The sequence below is a fragment of the Camarhynchus parvulus genome, chromosome 6 (genome assembly GCF_901933205.1).
Source record: "Camarhynchus parvulus chromosome 6, STF_HiC, whole genome shotgun sequence".
In the NCBI taxonomy this organism is placed as follows: domain Eukaryota; kingdom Metazoa; phylum Chordata; class Aves; order Passeriformes; family Thraupidae; genus Camarhynchus; species Camarhynchus parvulus.
Window position 1 is genome coordinate 23,035,209 of NC_044576.1, and position 15,401 is coordinate 23,050,609.

The window sequence follows — 15,401 nt, forward strand, 5'->3', positions numbered from 1 at the left end:
TGAATGTTTTCTGGCTTGTTTTAATTCTTGCCTTCCAGGCTGGAGTGGGCACCACTGCTCCTTTTGAACTATTTCAGAACATGAGTATACCTTGATGGACTATTTGGTGCTGGATACTCATTTAAAACAGCAAGTGAAAATTATTCACTTCACTCCAATTCCTTGGTCTTGTTTTTTGGTTTATTTCTAAATTTGATTACGTTTTTTGGTTTTGCTTTTGTTTTAACCCTTTTCTTTTCCACAGTTGATTTGCGCTTGTGGTTTTAGTTGGTCAGTTTGTCAGCTGGCTCCTTCCCCTGTCGAGTGTGGATAGCTGCCGCCTTTCTGGCCGTGATCTCATCCTTTTTCTCTCCCTCTTCTAGTTCCCTTGTCCCTGTCTCGTACCTTTGTTGTCAGCAGAACAGAGTTGTTAGCAGCAGGTTCTCCAGGTAAATCTGCATGCTTCTATTTTCACCATTCTTGTGACTGCCCTGATGCCATAAAAAGTCAGCTGCAGTCTGTATTTGTCTGACCCCTTTGCTCAGTAGGGAGAAGTCCAGCACAGAACTGTGCCTCACAGGTAGGTATCCTGAACTTTTGTTTATGGGAACTGGTCAGTCATCAAAATGGGAAGAACTAAAAACACATTTAAGAAAATGTGCTTGGTAATGTGTGCTTGTTCTTTTTTCTCATATGGACGCTGGTGGAAAATTAGGAGGGGAGATTTTTCAGAAGAATGTATTTTCCCCCAAGCTGAGGCACAAAAAATTCTGAAGAAAATGCATTTGACAGAGGAGAATGTATGCTGCTAAACTGCCATAAAAGGAAAACTTATTTAATGAAAGTATTTTATATTCTCATATGGGTAAATTCTATGGTTTGTATACAGTCTGGCCATTTCAATTCCTGGAAAGCTTTGAGCTTTCTCTCAGGGAGGTTAATGCCAGGGACCAGCACAGTGATCTGCTGAGTGGATGGATTTGCAATGGGATGCACAAGAAGATTGTGGGAGGACTTTCTGGTTCCTCTTGTGCTTTCCTTGCTGTGTCACCAAGCTGACTGGCACAGAAATTCCTTTGGAGAGCAGAGACCAGCAAGGGAACAAACTGGGCCAAAAGGAGCTCCGAGATGTGGTTGAGAGATTGTAAATTGGGAAACATCAAGAACTGAGCTTAGCAGACACTGCATGCATGGAATGGTTGGGAAAAATGGAAACCCATCAAGAAAATCTGTAGGAAAGCAGAATCCTAAAGTATTTTGGGCCACAGTGAGCATATGTCTTCCTTTTGAAGTTTTTTTTGAAGTTTTTTCCTTTTTTTTTTTCAATCTTTCCCCAGAACTAAAAGCAAACAAGATTATGATATGCATATTTAAGTGAAGCATCTCTTAAACATTAATACATATCATGCATTTTATATACTTTCACCATCTGCTTCCTGCATTTCATCCTCTTTCTTTAACTTTAGAAAATGTATTTCATCATTGGTCCCTAAATTATCTTCACGCACATTCTGAACAAACTACAGGTTGTTGCCTTGCAGGGGATTTTTTTCATGCCCTGTTACTTTCCTGCTGCAAAACACCAAAGAAGGGGGAGAAATTTAATCTTTCTTTGATGGAAGTACCTGATGGCTCTCCTTTAAGCTTGGCAACTTTGATTATCTTTCTTCGCTTGGTTCTTTTGTTTGCCAGATCTTCTTTTTTCACTTTTATTTTTCCTTTTCCATTCTACAAATAAATATATAATTTGCACAGGTTGTTTCCAGTAAAAACACCAAGCATACTTTCATAGCTTTTCCCCCAGTTAAATAAAAAATTTATAAAAAATAAACAAGGGAAAATAATAGTGGCAAGAATCTCCTTTGTTAGGAACTGATAGTGTAAGCCTGGTCACTGTGGCAACGTGGTACCAGTTTTGATGAAACTCAGACCTTTTGTGGGGTGCTTATGAAAATAATCCTGTTGTTTAAACACAAATTCATAATACACTTGTACTGATGTCTGTCTTGTGGCTTGTGCTCTTTATCCTCTGTATAGAAAGGTGAGGAGTGTGGGAAAGCCTGGGTAGAGAAGCTCTAACATGGATCTGCCTTGTGTTTGTCGTCTGTTCTTTCTGCGCCCTTTCCTCTTCATTATCTTCTCTCTCCCTGAACTGAATGTGATCCAGAAATCACATTGTTTCCCTCACATTTTTAGAAATCATACCTTTTTGTTGTCTCCTGTTGGCTCACCTCTCCCTTTTTTTTCCTTATAATGCTTTGCCATGTTGCTCTATATGCTTTGTTTTTTATTAGTAATGTACTATAAGATCCCTGGTGGAAAGAAAAGGCAGATGCAAGTCACACTAGTGTAAAGTTGTTCCAGATGGAAGCCTTTATCCCAAGCAGCAGTGAGGCTGTCCTTGTCACACACAGCCATATTTTGTGTGTACAGGTGAGAAAGAGGACAAATTCATCCAGACTTCACAGTTCCTTGTTCTCCAGTGGGAATTTCAGTATCAAGCCCTGTGTGCAGGTAGAGTTTTGGCTCCTGGCAGCAGTTACTGCAGCCTGCTGTGGCTTTCAAGTTGGCAAGTTGGCACAGAGGAAAACCTTGCAAGGCTCTGAGTACTTCGCCCTAAGCCTGCACTTGGTGTTGCCATAGGGACCTGCACTAATGCCATGGTGCAGAAATGGTAGGGAAATTATCAAGTTGTCAGAACCTGTATTTTCTTTTGTTCCTCTTTTTAAAATTGCAAGAAAGACAACATCAGAAGGTTTTTAAGTGGGAATAAGAATCGGGGCAATTCTGCATTCTAAAGTGTTAGGTATAGGAAAGACTGGATTCAGAGGCATGGGACAGGCTGTGTCATTTGGACAAGGAGATATTATATTTCTAGTGATTAGGTGGCAGAGGCAGGGTTAAATTTAAGGGAAGTTTTTAGGTTTTTTTAAGAAATAAAATTATATGTAGAAAAGTCTTTAAAAAGGAATTTGAAAAGCTTGTTAAGGATATTTTTGTTGATTTGCTCAAAGAGACTTTGTATGTTAAGATTATATGAAAATGATCTTTCAACTTGAGAATGGGGATCATGCAGTGAGTAGCATAGTTTACATCAAGTTTGAGTTTAGGCTGGCTGAATAAGTTTTAAGTGCATTAAGATTCAAAAATTCTCTGGTCCCAAAGATAGTTCTTTGATCAGTATGTACTGTGTGTGTGTGCCCAGGGAGCAGCTCTTCTGCAGGAGGGAGTCTCTCTCAGAATGTGTTTCTGTCCTCCTATCTTCTGGGTCATTGTGTGGGTGGAAGCCATGGATGCAGAATGTCTGTGGTGTCCCAAAAGCACGTTTGCTTTGGATAGACTGTGTCCAGTCACACTCACAGGGGACAGCTGCAAGATCTTCAAGTGAAACCCCGTGGGACTTAAAGGCCAGTGGTGGAAAATGATGTCTGTAGTGTTCTCCTTTCCTGGCCACAGATTTTTCTCTGTAGTGTGGACTATTCTGTCTGTGTCACTGGCTGGCATGGAGTTTGCTTTCCTTCATTGAGGTTTTGCCACCTCAAGCACTGGTAGGAAATGTTGAAGTAATTGTCATGTGTACTGCACTCTGGTCCACTGAGGGCTCTGTTACTCCTGCTGAAAACGTCTGCTGTAGCTGAGGGAACAAGGCATATGTAGGTATCAGGTGAAATAAAGGGGATAAGGGTCAGCTGGGACTGACTGTGGATGAAAGTAACAATAATTAAAAAATGTATATTAAGCATGGTCTGATTATCAAGAACTCTTGTAAGGGAGCCTTGGGAACTACCACCTTTCTGTGGTAGTTTCTGCTCATCAGCTGAGGCACTGTGTTCTCAGGGCATGTCTGTTGCAACATAAACAAGAACAGGTTTGTTTAGGGCATACTCAGTGATGCTGGTTACTGGCTCTGGACTGAAAAGATACCATTTTTCAAAATAATTTGGTTGTTTAGCCACATACCTACTTATGAATGGATTAAGCATTTGCAGTTTATGCTACATCACAATTTATTATGTCCCTTTGAAACTGATTACTTTAAAAGTTTTCTACTTGATTTAAGAAATCTCTTGCTCTTGCCTGTTTTTTCTTAGCTGAAAACAAGTCCCCACCTCGGCCCTGTGGCTTGAATCACTCAGACTCTTTAAACCGGAGCGATCGCATCGACGCCGTGACCCCAACGTTGGGGAGCAGCAACAACCAGCTGAACGCCTCCTTCCTCCAAGTGTATGTTCCAGACTACTCAGTGAAAGCCCTCACAGACATTCAGTTTGTCAAGGTAGGAAAAAAGCTAGAAAGACTCTACTGGAAAGTCGGGCTTGGCTGGTAGGATGGAGAGCCTGGGGAAGGGAATTCCCTCTGAATTCTTCTGTGAGTAAATAGCATTATGAAAGCAGCTGTTTAAAGTTACTTTAAACTACTTTTTTTCCAATATCTGCTGTCCACTGCTTTGTCTTCACTGTTCTTGTCATTTAGACTTGTAAGTAGACTGGTCACATAATTTTCTGGATTTCAGGTCCTTTGAGGAAATATTATAAAAATAACCTCTCTGTTTTTAGTCAAACCTATCCTCATGAAGCCTCATGGACCCATCTGGAGACCCTTCATTATCAGACTGTCCTTTTCTAAAGGATGAGACATTTACTGTTGGTTGCAGTTTTTATTCACTTCTGATTTTGGTTTCAGTTTGGGGTTCTTGATCTTACTTTCTGACTTGCCATCCTTCTTCTGCTTGGAGAAGTCTTGGACATTTCTCTTTATCTTAACTTCACATGTATTAGGCTCATGTCTCATACTACCAGTGAGTTGCTGCATGAAATACAGCTCTGTCCCCCAGCATGGAGCATCCCACGCTGAAATGTGTGCGAGTCCTGTGGGAGAGGAAATCTAGCTGAGCTGAGGAACAGCTAATGCTGGCAGCAATTCCAGCCCAGCTGGGAGTCCAGGGAAGCTGATGTCCCATGGCCAGAAGTTGACATTGATGCTTTTCTTAAATTAAGTGAAGTTCACAGTTTGTTTGTATGCAACTCAAGTGATTTGTGAGCTTAACTTCTGTTAGTTAATTCAATGTTAAGAATGTGGAATAGGGTAGACATACGAGAATGCTAAACTGAGTATTCTTTAGCCAAATTTTAAAAGGAGAGTGAAGTCTTGCTGTCAAAACTTTGAGATGCAAGCGTACTGGTCAGTGGTTCAGTCCTTCAAGGATTACATCAGTAGATGTTTATCACTGGGCAGTTGATTCTCACTACAGATTTCAATGGCTAAGCTGCTGTACAGAGCAGCTGCTCACCCTATGCTGGTTTATGTGAAGTCCTTCCAAATCTCATTGTGTTCATACCAAGGCTAATGAATGTTAAACTGTCCTGGTATCTCTGCAGACAGACTTGCACACCTCTTCTTGCATCACTCTGCTTTACACATAGGTCAGAATACTCAACATTAGTGTTTTCACTGTGCCACATGGTCATTCATTCAATTAATACCTTGTAAAACCGGGGTTGTGACCTGCTCATGCATGTTTGGATTTTGCTTTTGGAGTTGTGACTTGGTCCATCTGATTCTGTCCATTTCCAGTCCCTTTTTGTGTTGCTACTGAAATTTACAGTTCTCTAAAAGTCATTTCATCTCTTCCACCTTCCTGCCTGCCAAGATCACCCACTGCTGTGGGCTCATGGGGCTGCCAGTGCACATGCATCCTGCTGCCTGTCCTGGCTGAGAAGGTTGGCCTGGAGGAGTTCACAGGGCTGGTTGCTTGTGGCTCCAGGAGGAATTCTGCCCTCCACCACCACGTGCAGATGTAGAGGGGCTCTGGGCTTCCCTGTCCCTGTGGCACCATGGGCAGTGTCACTCTGTGCTCTAGGCCAGCTCTTGTCATCACTGCTCTGCTGAGTGCCGACAGCTCTTGCAGAGACCAGTGGAAAACTTCATGGGTTGCTAATTTGGACTCATCTCTGTGGGCATCCCAGTGTTTCCTAGACTCAAATGTCCTTATGTATAAGGCTGTAGCTCCTGCTGTGTTTGCTGGCCTAGACAAGAGCAGGAATGCTTGTACTCTATACTTGTACTATAGAGCTGGCTTGGCTCTATAGGGACACTTAGAGCCTCACCAGGAGCTCACTGAAGTTGGGAGAAAGGCTTCATTGATCTCTGGTTCTGGTCCTAAAGGTGTGCATGGTTGGAGGGAAATGGAGGTCTGATTTAAAAATCTCTGCATAGGAATAAATCCCTGCCTTTGAACAGTATGGTGATTGCACAGCACTGTTCTCCCACCCTCCCTGGGAATGTCACCATGCTGTGGGTGTTCAGCTGGGATGCTCTAGGCTTGCAAAGCACAGGGATGTTTTATGGAAACAGGTAAAGAGGGGTTCAAGTGTGGTGATCTGGAAAGGGAGGAAGCTTTATCTTCTCAGTGTGCTCCACAGGAGGCATAGAAGTGTGACTGACTTCTTTTGTTTCTTCCCTGTTCTTGGAGCAGATCTCAAGACAGCAGTACCAAAATGCCCTGATGGCATCCCGGATGGACAAAACACCTCAGTCCTCGGACAGTGAAAACACTAAAATCGAACTGACTCTTACGGAGCTGCACGATGGTTTGCCAGACGAGACAGCAAACCTGCTGAACGAACAGAACTGTGTGACTCACAACAAGCCCAACCACAGTATGCACAGTGAAGGAGCCATCTAGGAGCTGACTCCCCACAACCCACCCATCCCATCTCCTCAGCAGGACCAGCCCTCGCTCCTTCCTGCCTCCTCCCTGAGTGTGAACACCGTTAGTGTGTGCTTGCAACACTGCTGCATCCAGTGTTCTGAGACCAAAGACTTTTGCGTCCGTTCTGGGAGCAGAAGAGGAAGAAACAGGAAGAAAGGAGCAAAGAGCAAGAGAGACTAAAGACCCAAACGTAATTTGGGAATGGTGAGCCACCCCTGAGAACGATGAGAATTCTTGCAAAGTAGAATTATGTTTATTTTTTATCTGTACTTTTGATCTTTGTTGGGTTTTCCTCCTCAAACACATATGGGGAAGTTTAAAAGCTCCTCCATTATTTTTTCAAGAGAGATCATGTTTTTAAAAAGTATTTTGCAGAGTTTTAAATTGTTTCTGTCCCTCATGAACCTCAAATGGGCTCTGTTATGGTTTTGTGAATTGGCTCCAATGTCCTTAGGCCTCTTCTCACCCCTCTGTGGTCCTTTTTGTTACCCTGTTGAAAAAGTTAGTAACTGGTACTTGTATGTTATTTGTGTCCTAAGAAGGAGCGAGCTTCAAGGAACCTCTGGCTTCAGCCACCTGGAGGACCAAGAGATGAGGATTATTACATTCTTGCAGTTAATTTTCAGGGAAGGAGTGGTTACTTTGGTATTTAATAATTCAAATTTTAGAAGGTTTCTTTGTTAAACAGGCAAAAGCATTGTTACACTTACAGTTTTGTAACCTCCAAAACCTTTGTGTATGTTGAAGATGATACTGGGGGGAAGGAATTAATAAGCAAAACTGCAGTCACGGGAAATGAAAGCCGGGTGTGATATTCCATAGTGAAGTAACTGGGTGGTTTTTCATTGATGTTTCTGCCAATTGCATGATGAAGTAATGTGTGAGCCCTGAGACACCAAGTATTTAAACACTCCTGGGCTGTAGCGGTGTGTGCACCGTTACCTTGGCCAGACAGATGGTGCAGCCTTTGCTGAGTATCAGACATCAACATCAGTCCCTGTCCCCTCTGTAATCTCTAATATTAACACAGAAGATGCTGCTACAATTACAGCCAAAGTACATGCTCCAGGTGACAGTAACCCTCTGCCAGTGCAAGGATGGGCACTGCTGAGGAGCCAGAACCATCCTCTCCTCTCCAAGAGCTGACTAAACTTTCCAGACGCGAGTGTTTTGCACTTCAGGGATTCAGAGAGGTTCATTTCCAGGCAGTTCCCAGCCACAGTCATTCCTTTGAGTGGATTCAGTGTATTTCCTTCTTTCTTGCCCCTTTTAACAGCCATTGTAGGGATTACCAAGGTACCAGAGCAGAGAGCCTCCCACCCAGCTGCCACCAGTGCAGGGCAACACCTGCCTTGGGCAGCAGAAACCAATTCATCCACCCCAAAAACCTGGATGCTGATTTGGTCCTAGCAAGAGGCACCCTATGGCAGTTGTGCATCACCCATTTCCACAGATGGAGTCTAAGTCCTCAAATGAATAAAAAAAGAAAGTCGTCCCCCCCAGGCCTCTCCCCTTCCAATGCTGTCTCAAACAAAATGTGAACATCAGTATCTGGATTGATAAATCAGGCTTTGTGGTTTCTCTGCTTCAAGACCCTGCTATGGCCCCTGGCTATGTAGCATTTCCCCTTCTTTACACATGGATAATCTCTTTGGGGACATCCAAAGAAGCCCCAAATGCAACTGCCAGAGCTCTCTGTGCCTGCAGGCCTGCCCCATCTCTCCTGCTTGCAGGCTGTGGAAGGCACTCACTGCAAGTTCCCGTGGTCCATCTGTGTGACCGGTGGCTGGAAAGGTGCAATATTCCATTGCAGGATCTCCCTGTGGGAATTGGAGTGTGTGGTGTCAGAGCCAATTGGGTTTGCCTGTCTCCCTCCTCCTCCTCTCTCTTCCATCTTCACAAAGCAGCCCTAATTTTTTCTGTCCATCCTGATGGGAGCCACCCATGAGGATGAAGTCCCTGCAAGGGGCATAGAAATTGCACAGTATCCAACTTGTGCACACTGTGAGGAGGAAACAGGCCCTCCAAAGCCTTGCTCTCACATGTAGCTTTTTGACTTTTCCCATCCAAAAATGTTTCCTTAGTCTCCATCCCACCCTTGCTCTGATGTGCACCAGCACTGCTGAGAGCGCATGGCTTGATAGCAGCATGGGCTGGCCTAAGCCTTGTGCCTTCCCAGGGAGCTGCCAATATTGCACCTTTCTCACAGAGCAAAATCTCCAGATGTTACAGCATTTGTCCTCGGCGAGGGACTCATCTCGCCAGTTTTTATCTGGTGTTGCTGAATGTAAAAGTTTGTTGGAAGTGTTTGACACGGTGGTGAACTTGAGATGCAGTATCCATTTTGTCAAACCTGCCAAAGGAGGGAAGGCTCAAGTCAAGGCAGCTCTCTCCAGGATGAGGTTGCTCACTGGATCTGACTTCTGCTTCTTATGGCAGGTTAAGGATTTGTTTCAATGTCTGTTTCCCTTAAAAAAAAAAAAAAAGAAAAAGGCAAAAAAAAAGAAGAGTGCAAATTTTTCCAACCAAAGCCATGTGATCCCAAAGCAAATACCTCCTGCTTCTGCCCATGCTGCACTGTTCCAAAATTTGCAGGCAATTTTTTGCATGACTGTTTTTCATCATTTGTATAGATCAAATAATGAAAAGTGAAGTAATTTCACTTAATTTCCATAAAAATAGTTGATTATAGATGTGTTTCATATGGAAAATACGTACCTGGCCCAGAGGGGTTAGGAGCTGCTACTACTAATTAGCTTGAAGAACAAAGCATGGTCCTCTCCCTGGAGGGGAAAAATCCTGTCTCCCTGTTCTCAGGGTATTTAGAGTTTTACTGTTTAACAAATGCGAGGGGTTCCCAGCCCTCCTGGTGGGAACCATCCCAGCAGAGCCCCATGCCCAGCTCAGGATGCCTCTGAGCATTGGGACAGCGTTGCCGATGCCAGGGCTTGGCTCTCCTGGCTGCAGTGGAGATGCCACAGCATCCTCTCCGTGCCCTTGCAGGGGTGCCCCCTCTGCCTCATGGGGCACTTGGATGCTGTGCTGCAGTGCCACGAGGACACACAGCCCGTCACCACAGCACAGGGCACTGGCTGGTGGCTTTGGGAGTCCTTGGACTTGACCTCAGACCTTGGCCAGGCTTTGACTTGTAGAAAGGATACTGCATCTTCCTATGTCAACTCCTGCTGCTGCCTTTGTTCCCCTTGCCCGTCTGCCTCTGGGTGCAGGCAGCAGGGTGGATGATGGCCTGTGGGCTGGGGGAGGCTGGGAGGGCATCTAGCCATGGTTTCTACTGTCAATACAATTTTGCACAAGAGTTCTTTGAAGTGAGGTTTTCAACACTAATATCTTAAATGCACAACTGTGAATTATATCTTTTACACTCCTGTTGGTTGAATTTCCTTTAAACGAAGTGAACCTGAATCTGTTGTAACTATGATTTATTTTTTTAAATTCTGTGTATTGCCAAATCTTTGTAAAGAGTGAAGGAATGTTCTTGCTTTCCAGTGAGAATCTTTCTCCAAATGAGACTGACTCTGGTGATGTGGAGATCATATGAAGCACATTAGTTCTGAGAGGAGAGGGGCTCAGTGGGGAGCAAGCCAGCCTCAGCCACTCTGTGCCACAGGCTCAGACCCATTGGAGTTTACAAGGTGCTTGTTTTATTCCCAGCTTGTCCACTCCCTGAAATCCCAGTGCCGCTGGAGACTGGTGCCCTGGAGGAGCTCTGGATGGGTTATCCCACAGTGGGATGAGGAATGCTGGCAGGGTGTCTGGACTGGCTGGTGGGCAAGGGCCCCAAGGCTGGTGTGGCAGGAAAAGGTGCTTCCCTAATCCAGATGCACCAGGAGAGGAAGCTCCACAGGGCAGATCCTTCTGCTCACTACTTCTCCTCCAAACCTGTGTCATGTATAGTTGCCTCTCATGGTTTTTTTGCCCCTGTAAGCTCCTGCTCCAGACTAAGCAGGAATGGGATGATGGTTGAGACCTATACAGGGGCAGCTGGGGCTGGCTGCTGAAAGTGTGCAGTTCTTGGGCCTGTTGGAAGAAGGGTTAGCCACTCATTCATGTGCTTACTTTTCTGTTCCTCCTCTCTTCTGGACTCATGTCATTTTTCCTCACCACTGGGGGCTTTTTTGTTTGTGTTTCTTCTTTTCTTTAAGTGCCTTTTTGTGTGGGTGGAGCTGGCAAGAGCAGGAGTCCCAAGATATGGCCCTCAGACCTGGAGAAAGCTCAGGGGTAGCAGGGCGAGTTGCCCGATGGCCCACACACATCACCCATTGCTGCTTCTCAGCCTTCAGGGCCCAGCTTGGATGAGGATGAGATTTGGCACTGGAGGTGTCAGGCTTTGGTTCAAATCAGCTCAAAGAAAACCAAAGAGGTAGCTTTGTGTGAGGGGCTGTTTGGGCAGCAGTGGTGCTTCCTGTGATCTCTGCAGAGCTCAGCCAAGGGGTGTGGGGATGCCAATGGCAAAGAGCAGCCCTTTCCTCCTCACGAGCATCCTGTGTAAGTATCCTGCGTGATGGAGAGCACAGCCACATTGTCCAGGACCCCTTGGAACATGCATCTTCCTTGTGCAGAATTATGTTCTCTATAGAAATCATTCCCACATGAAAGATGTACCATATTTTATACAATGTCTAATACACACATCTGTGGTTTTAAATCTAGTATCTGTGTACCAGTTGTCAAGTTATCCAGTGTCTGGATTACCAATAGAAAACTGGGGCAGGGGGTGGGGAAGGATGCTGCAGAATACCTCTTGTGATGCTGACTTGAGGCTTCATCCCAAAGGTGCCCACCCAGCACTGAGGGTCCCTGTGCCCACACTGTGCCCTGTCCCAAGGCAAGAACCCTGGCTGTGGTGTGGTACAGCCCCAGATGTGCTGCCTGTCCCACCACCTGGCTCTACACTGGGGCTCTACATAGATCCAAAGAAGTACCTGTTCCCTGGATACTGAGGGTTGGTTTGGCCCAGCAGTGAAATGATGAGATTAACCAACACAATCAGGCATCTTCCCATGGTACAGATGGGAGAGCAGCCTTCATCTGACTTAGCCAGCAGGGGGGACAGGCTCTGCACCACAGGCTGGGCTGGGCAGCTGCCCTCATCCCTGCTTTTGGTCCATCAGCTGCAGGTCTCTTGCTGGTGTGATGTCTATGGTGATTCTGGCCTCACTCCCACGTGTGAGCAGCATAGGGGACATGGACATCCATGGCTTCGTGCAGAGCCCCCTCAACAATCCTGCTTGGTGTCTTGCTCTTGTCCTGGAGCCTGGCTTCATGCTGGGTTGTGTTCCTTGGGCCAGTCTCGGGGCTGCATCCAGATGAGGAGATGTTGTTGCTGTGGGTCCAAGGCGGTACAGTTGAGCTTTTCCATCTGGTGTGTGCATATTTTCCTGAGCTTCAGGGATGGGAAAGGGTTGCTGGAAAGCTATCTCCAGTCAGTGGCACGGTACAGGTGGCAGATGGAGTTGTTTTGTAGGTTGGTAGCACTGAATTCAGTCAAAGTGATACTTTCTTCTTGTTACCTGAGGTCAGACTTTTAGCAGTTCTTCACGTTGGAAATGCGGTACTCAGAGCTGCTGGTCTTCTGTCTCCAGCTGAAAAACATCATTCTCCTCTCAGGTTTTGCCTTTGGGCTGTGTTATCCTTTGAGGAGGGCTGATCACTAGGATCCTGCAGTGCTTGGTGCTCTGGCTGCTCTTGCTCCTTCAGTGCAGATTTCTGGCCAAGGAAGTGCTTGGTGTTTGATCCTCCCCCAGAAGCAGAGGCTCAGCTGGACTCGGTACAAGTGGCCTGTCATGGAACCGGGCTAGAGGTTTTTCAGCTGTTGTGAGCCTGAAACACGCAAAGGCTGCAGGTGGCTCCAATGCTCCAGGAGTGGATTTGATTTCTTTGTTGTCTTCTCCAGAAAGCAGCGTGGCAGTTGGTTGGTAGCAGGATTTGTTGGGGAAGGAGGGCTTGTCCCAGCATTTGGTGCTTGGTGTAGCAGTCTAGCATCCCTTCTCAACTGTTTGCTGCACAGAGCTTTATCATAGAAGGTGGTGTTCTATCCTGTGGGCATCACTGTTGAACCAAATGCTCCCAAATACAAGTGAAAAACTAGTTGGTGTCAGATGCCTTTAGGTGGAAGTGCCAATATGGAATGCATGTCCCAAAGATTGCTGTGGGAGAGTGAGGGTTCCTGATGAGCTCCTCTTCTCAGAATTGACAGCCTGGCTGGGCCTGGATCAGCTCTAGTGTCATTCCTGCTTTAAAGTCTCAGGTCCAGCAGGCTGGGTTGTGCTGGGCTGGGCTGGCTGGGCTGGCAGGTTTCCACCCAGGGTACATGCTCTGTCCTTCTGCATTGTGCTGGTTTGGATTCAGCGCTGTGGCTGCTGTGACAGCTGTGTTCACAGCGCAGCTGCTCCTCTGCTTCGCTCACTGGGCTTTAATTCAGTGTTCAGGAAGGCGAGAAGGAGGGGCAGCAGTCAGAACGGGCCATGCTGCAGCCATTCTGTCTTCATTTCTCACACTGAGGGTAGGAGATGCTGCTCAAGGGACTCTGCCTTCCTCGGAGATTACATGGAATTTGGAGAGTTGAATCTCCCCAGGACCCCAGCAGCAGTGCTCTGGTCCCATTTGATCCATGTTCTCCTGAGCACAAGGGTGGCTTACCAGTAGTTCAGGGTCAGGCCCTGCTGAGGGACCTGAGAGCTCTTGGCATTTTTTTTCTCCAGCAGAGCCAGCCTTGACACCTGAATCACTGGGCAGGTGCCTGGATGCCAAACACAGTGTATCTGAAACCCTCCAAATACTTGAGATATGTTCCTGGAAGCCATGAGCAAGCTGGTGCTCAGCAGCCAGAGGTCTCACACCAAACCTTTCTCCTTCCTGGCTGCCCTGAGCCCTGCCCTGGCTGCTGCTGGCTCGGCTTTGGTCCCCCCATTCCAGAGCATGGTGGCTCTCCCTTTGCAGTGCATTTTCATGGCTGTCTGATCCCACTCCAGCCAGCTCTTCCCTGTGTCTTATTTGCCATCGTGTGTGGTCTTTGCGAATTGTATCATATTGTACATGACTTCGGGTTTCCAGAGTTGTAGTGTTCTGACTACAGTATTTCCATGTGTGTACATAAACCTGAATAAGCACAACTGAAATCCTGAATGAAGTGTATACGTTTCATATACTGATTGTCATACAAATTAATTTTATAATTATTCCAATTTTGTTGTAGATTTCCAATCTTTCCTATTTATTTTGTACCAGATTTATTTGTATATTTTGTGATTTTGTTTTAAAGCATTTTGTTTATTTCTATTCTTTTTAGATAAATGATGATTTTTTTTTTCTGTTGAACATTCCAGTTTATGCATTTTTCCCTCCTCTGTGCTTTCCCCTCATTTCCAAGGGACAGATTTTGGCATGTGGGTGGTGGGGCTGATGTCTGTGATCCTGTACCCAGATCTCTCCTACTGGCACATTTAACAGTCTTTAATCTCCACTTCAGCTGCCAAGAGCCACAGAGAGGCTGGATCTTGTTCCTTTAGAGGCAGGTATTGCTCTTCACTTTGGTGGGTCTGGGCCTCAAGACCAGAGGACTTAGCTCAGTCCTCGAGCTGGGGAGGGCTTTGCTGGTAGCTTTGCTGGTCAGGGGCTGGCTGGGAAGCTGGTGGCAATGGCAAGCAGCTGACTTTTTGAAGTTCCCTCAAGGGTGAGGGAGTTTTTCTTTCAGTAATAAAAACCCCTTATTTACAACCTGCTCTCCGTAGGTGGTGTTTGTCTGGGGGCGCAGATGCTGTCTGTCTGTCTGTCTGTCCGTAGCGCGTTCCTGCCCGCGGCCATCAGCGGGGCTCTCCAGTGAGGGACGTGCCTGGGCTTGGCGGTGGCTCCGTGGGACGGGAGAACTTTGGTGCAGTGAGTCGGTCCATCCCCTGCACCTGGGTGCTGCTGCCTGCTCCCCTCATGCTGGGGTGTTGGCAGTGGAGCTGTGTGGAGCCTGCAGCCGCAGAGACATTTCTGAGCAGGAGAGCGAGCCTGTGCTTAGGCCCTTGCTCACCATCACTTCAGCTCACACTGGTGGAGGAACAGCCCCTGTCCTGTGTGTCACATACAGCCCTGCCCTGTGCCCGTATTGTGCTTCTGCCATCCCTCAGCCCCTTTCCTCTTCACGGCTGTTCCACCCAGCTGCTCTCCCTGCCCCCAGCTTTTGTCATGCTCAGCTCTTGAGTTGCCAGACCCTGGCTTAGCAAAATGGGCAACAGCTGCTCAAACCCTGTGGGGATTTTTGCTGCACCCAGTGCAGCCTCTGTCCCTGCTTCTGTACTGCAGGATGGCCCCATCCCTCTGGACCTCCCTCACCATGAGGTATCAGCAGGACAGAGGGAGTGGCAGGTCCTTGAGGACTCCTGCTCTGCTGTGTGTGCCTGTCCCTGGCAGCTGGTGGAGGGTGGTGGGATGCTACAAGCATGATGGAAGTAGAATTAATGTGGAGGCAACTTCAGGCTGGCTCTGGTGGTAATGAGCAGCAGGAAGGAGGAGCAGGATAGAGAGAGCCCAGGAAGGGAGGGTGTAAGAGGCCAGGTCCCTTCAGAGAGGTGGGATGGGTTGTGGCTGCTAGGTCCAGGCCGCTGTGGCAGCAGGGCAGGAGCAGTGCCCAAAGCTGTACCCAGAGCTCCGTGTCCTCAAGGCTCCAGCAGTAGCTCCTGCCATGGCCAGGCTCTGCAGCCAA

The 15,401-nt window shown here is 46.8% G+C and overlaps 1 protein-coding gene across 1 annotated transcript in view; it reads left to right on the forward strand.

The window, feature by feature from the left end:
• The window catches only part of CNNM2 (cyclin and CBS domain divalent metal cation transport mediator 2), a 117,415-nt gene extending 103,043 nt beyond the window's left edge, over positions 1-14,372 (forward strand). Inside the window, 3 exon segments of the mRNA XM_030951332.1 lie at positions 363-428; positions 4,071-4,255; positions 6,455-14,372. Of these exon segments, the coding sequence (XP_030807192.1) occupies positions 363-428; positions 4,071-4,255; positions 6,455-6,664 (461 nt within the window). The 3' untranslated portion in view covers positions 6,665-14,372.
• Positions 14,373-15,401: the final 1,029 nt, after the last annotated feature.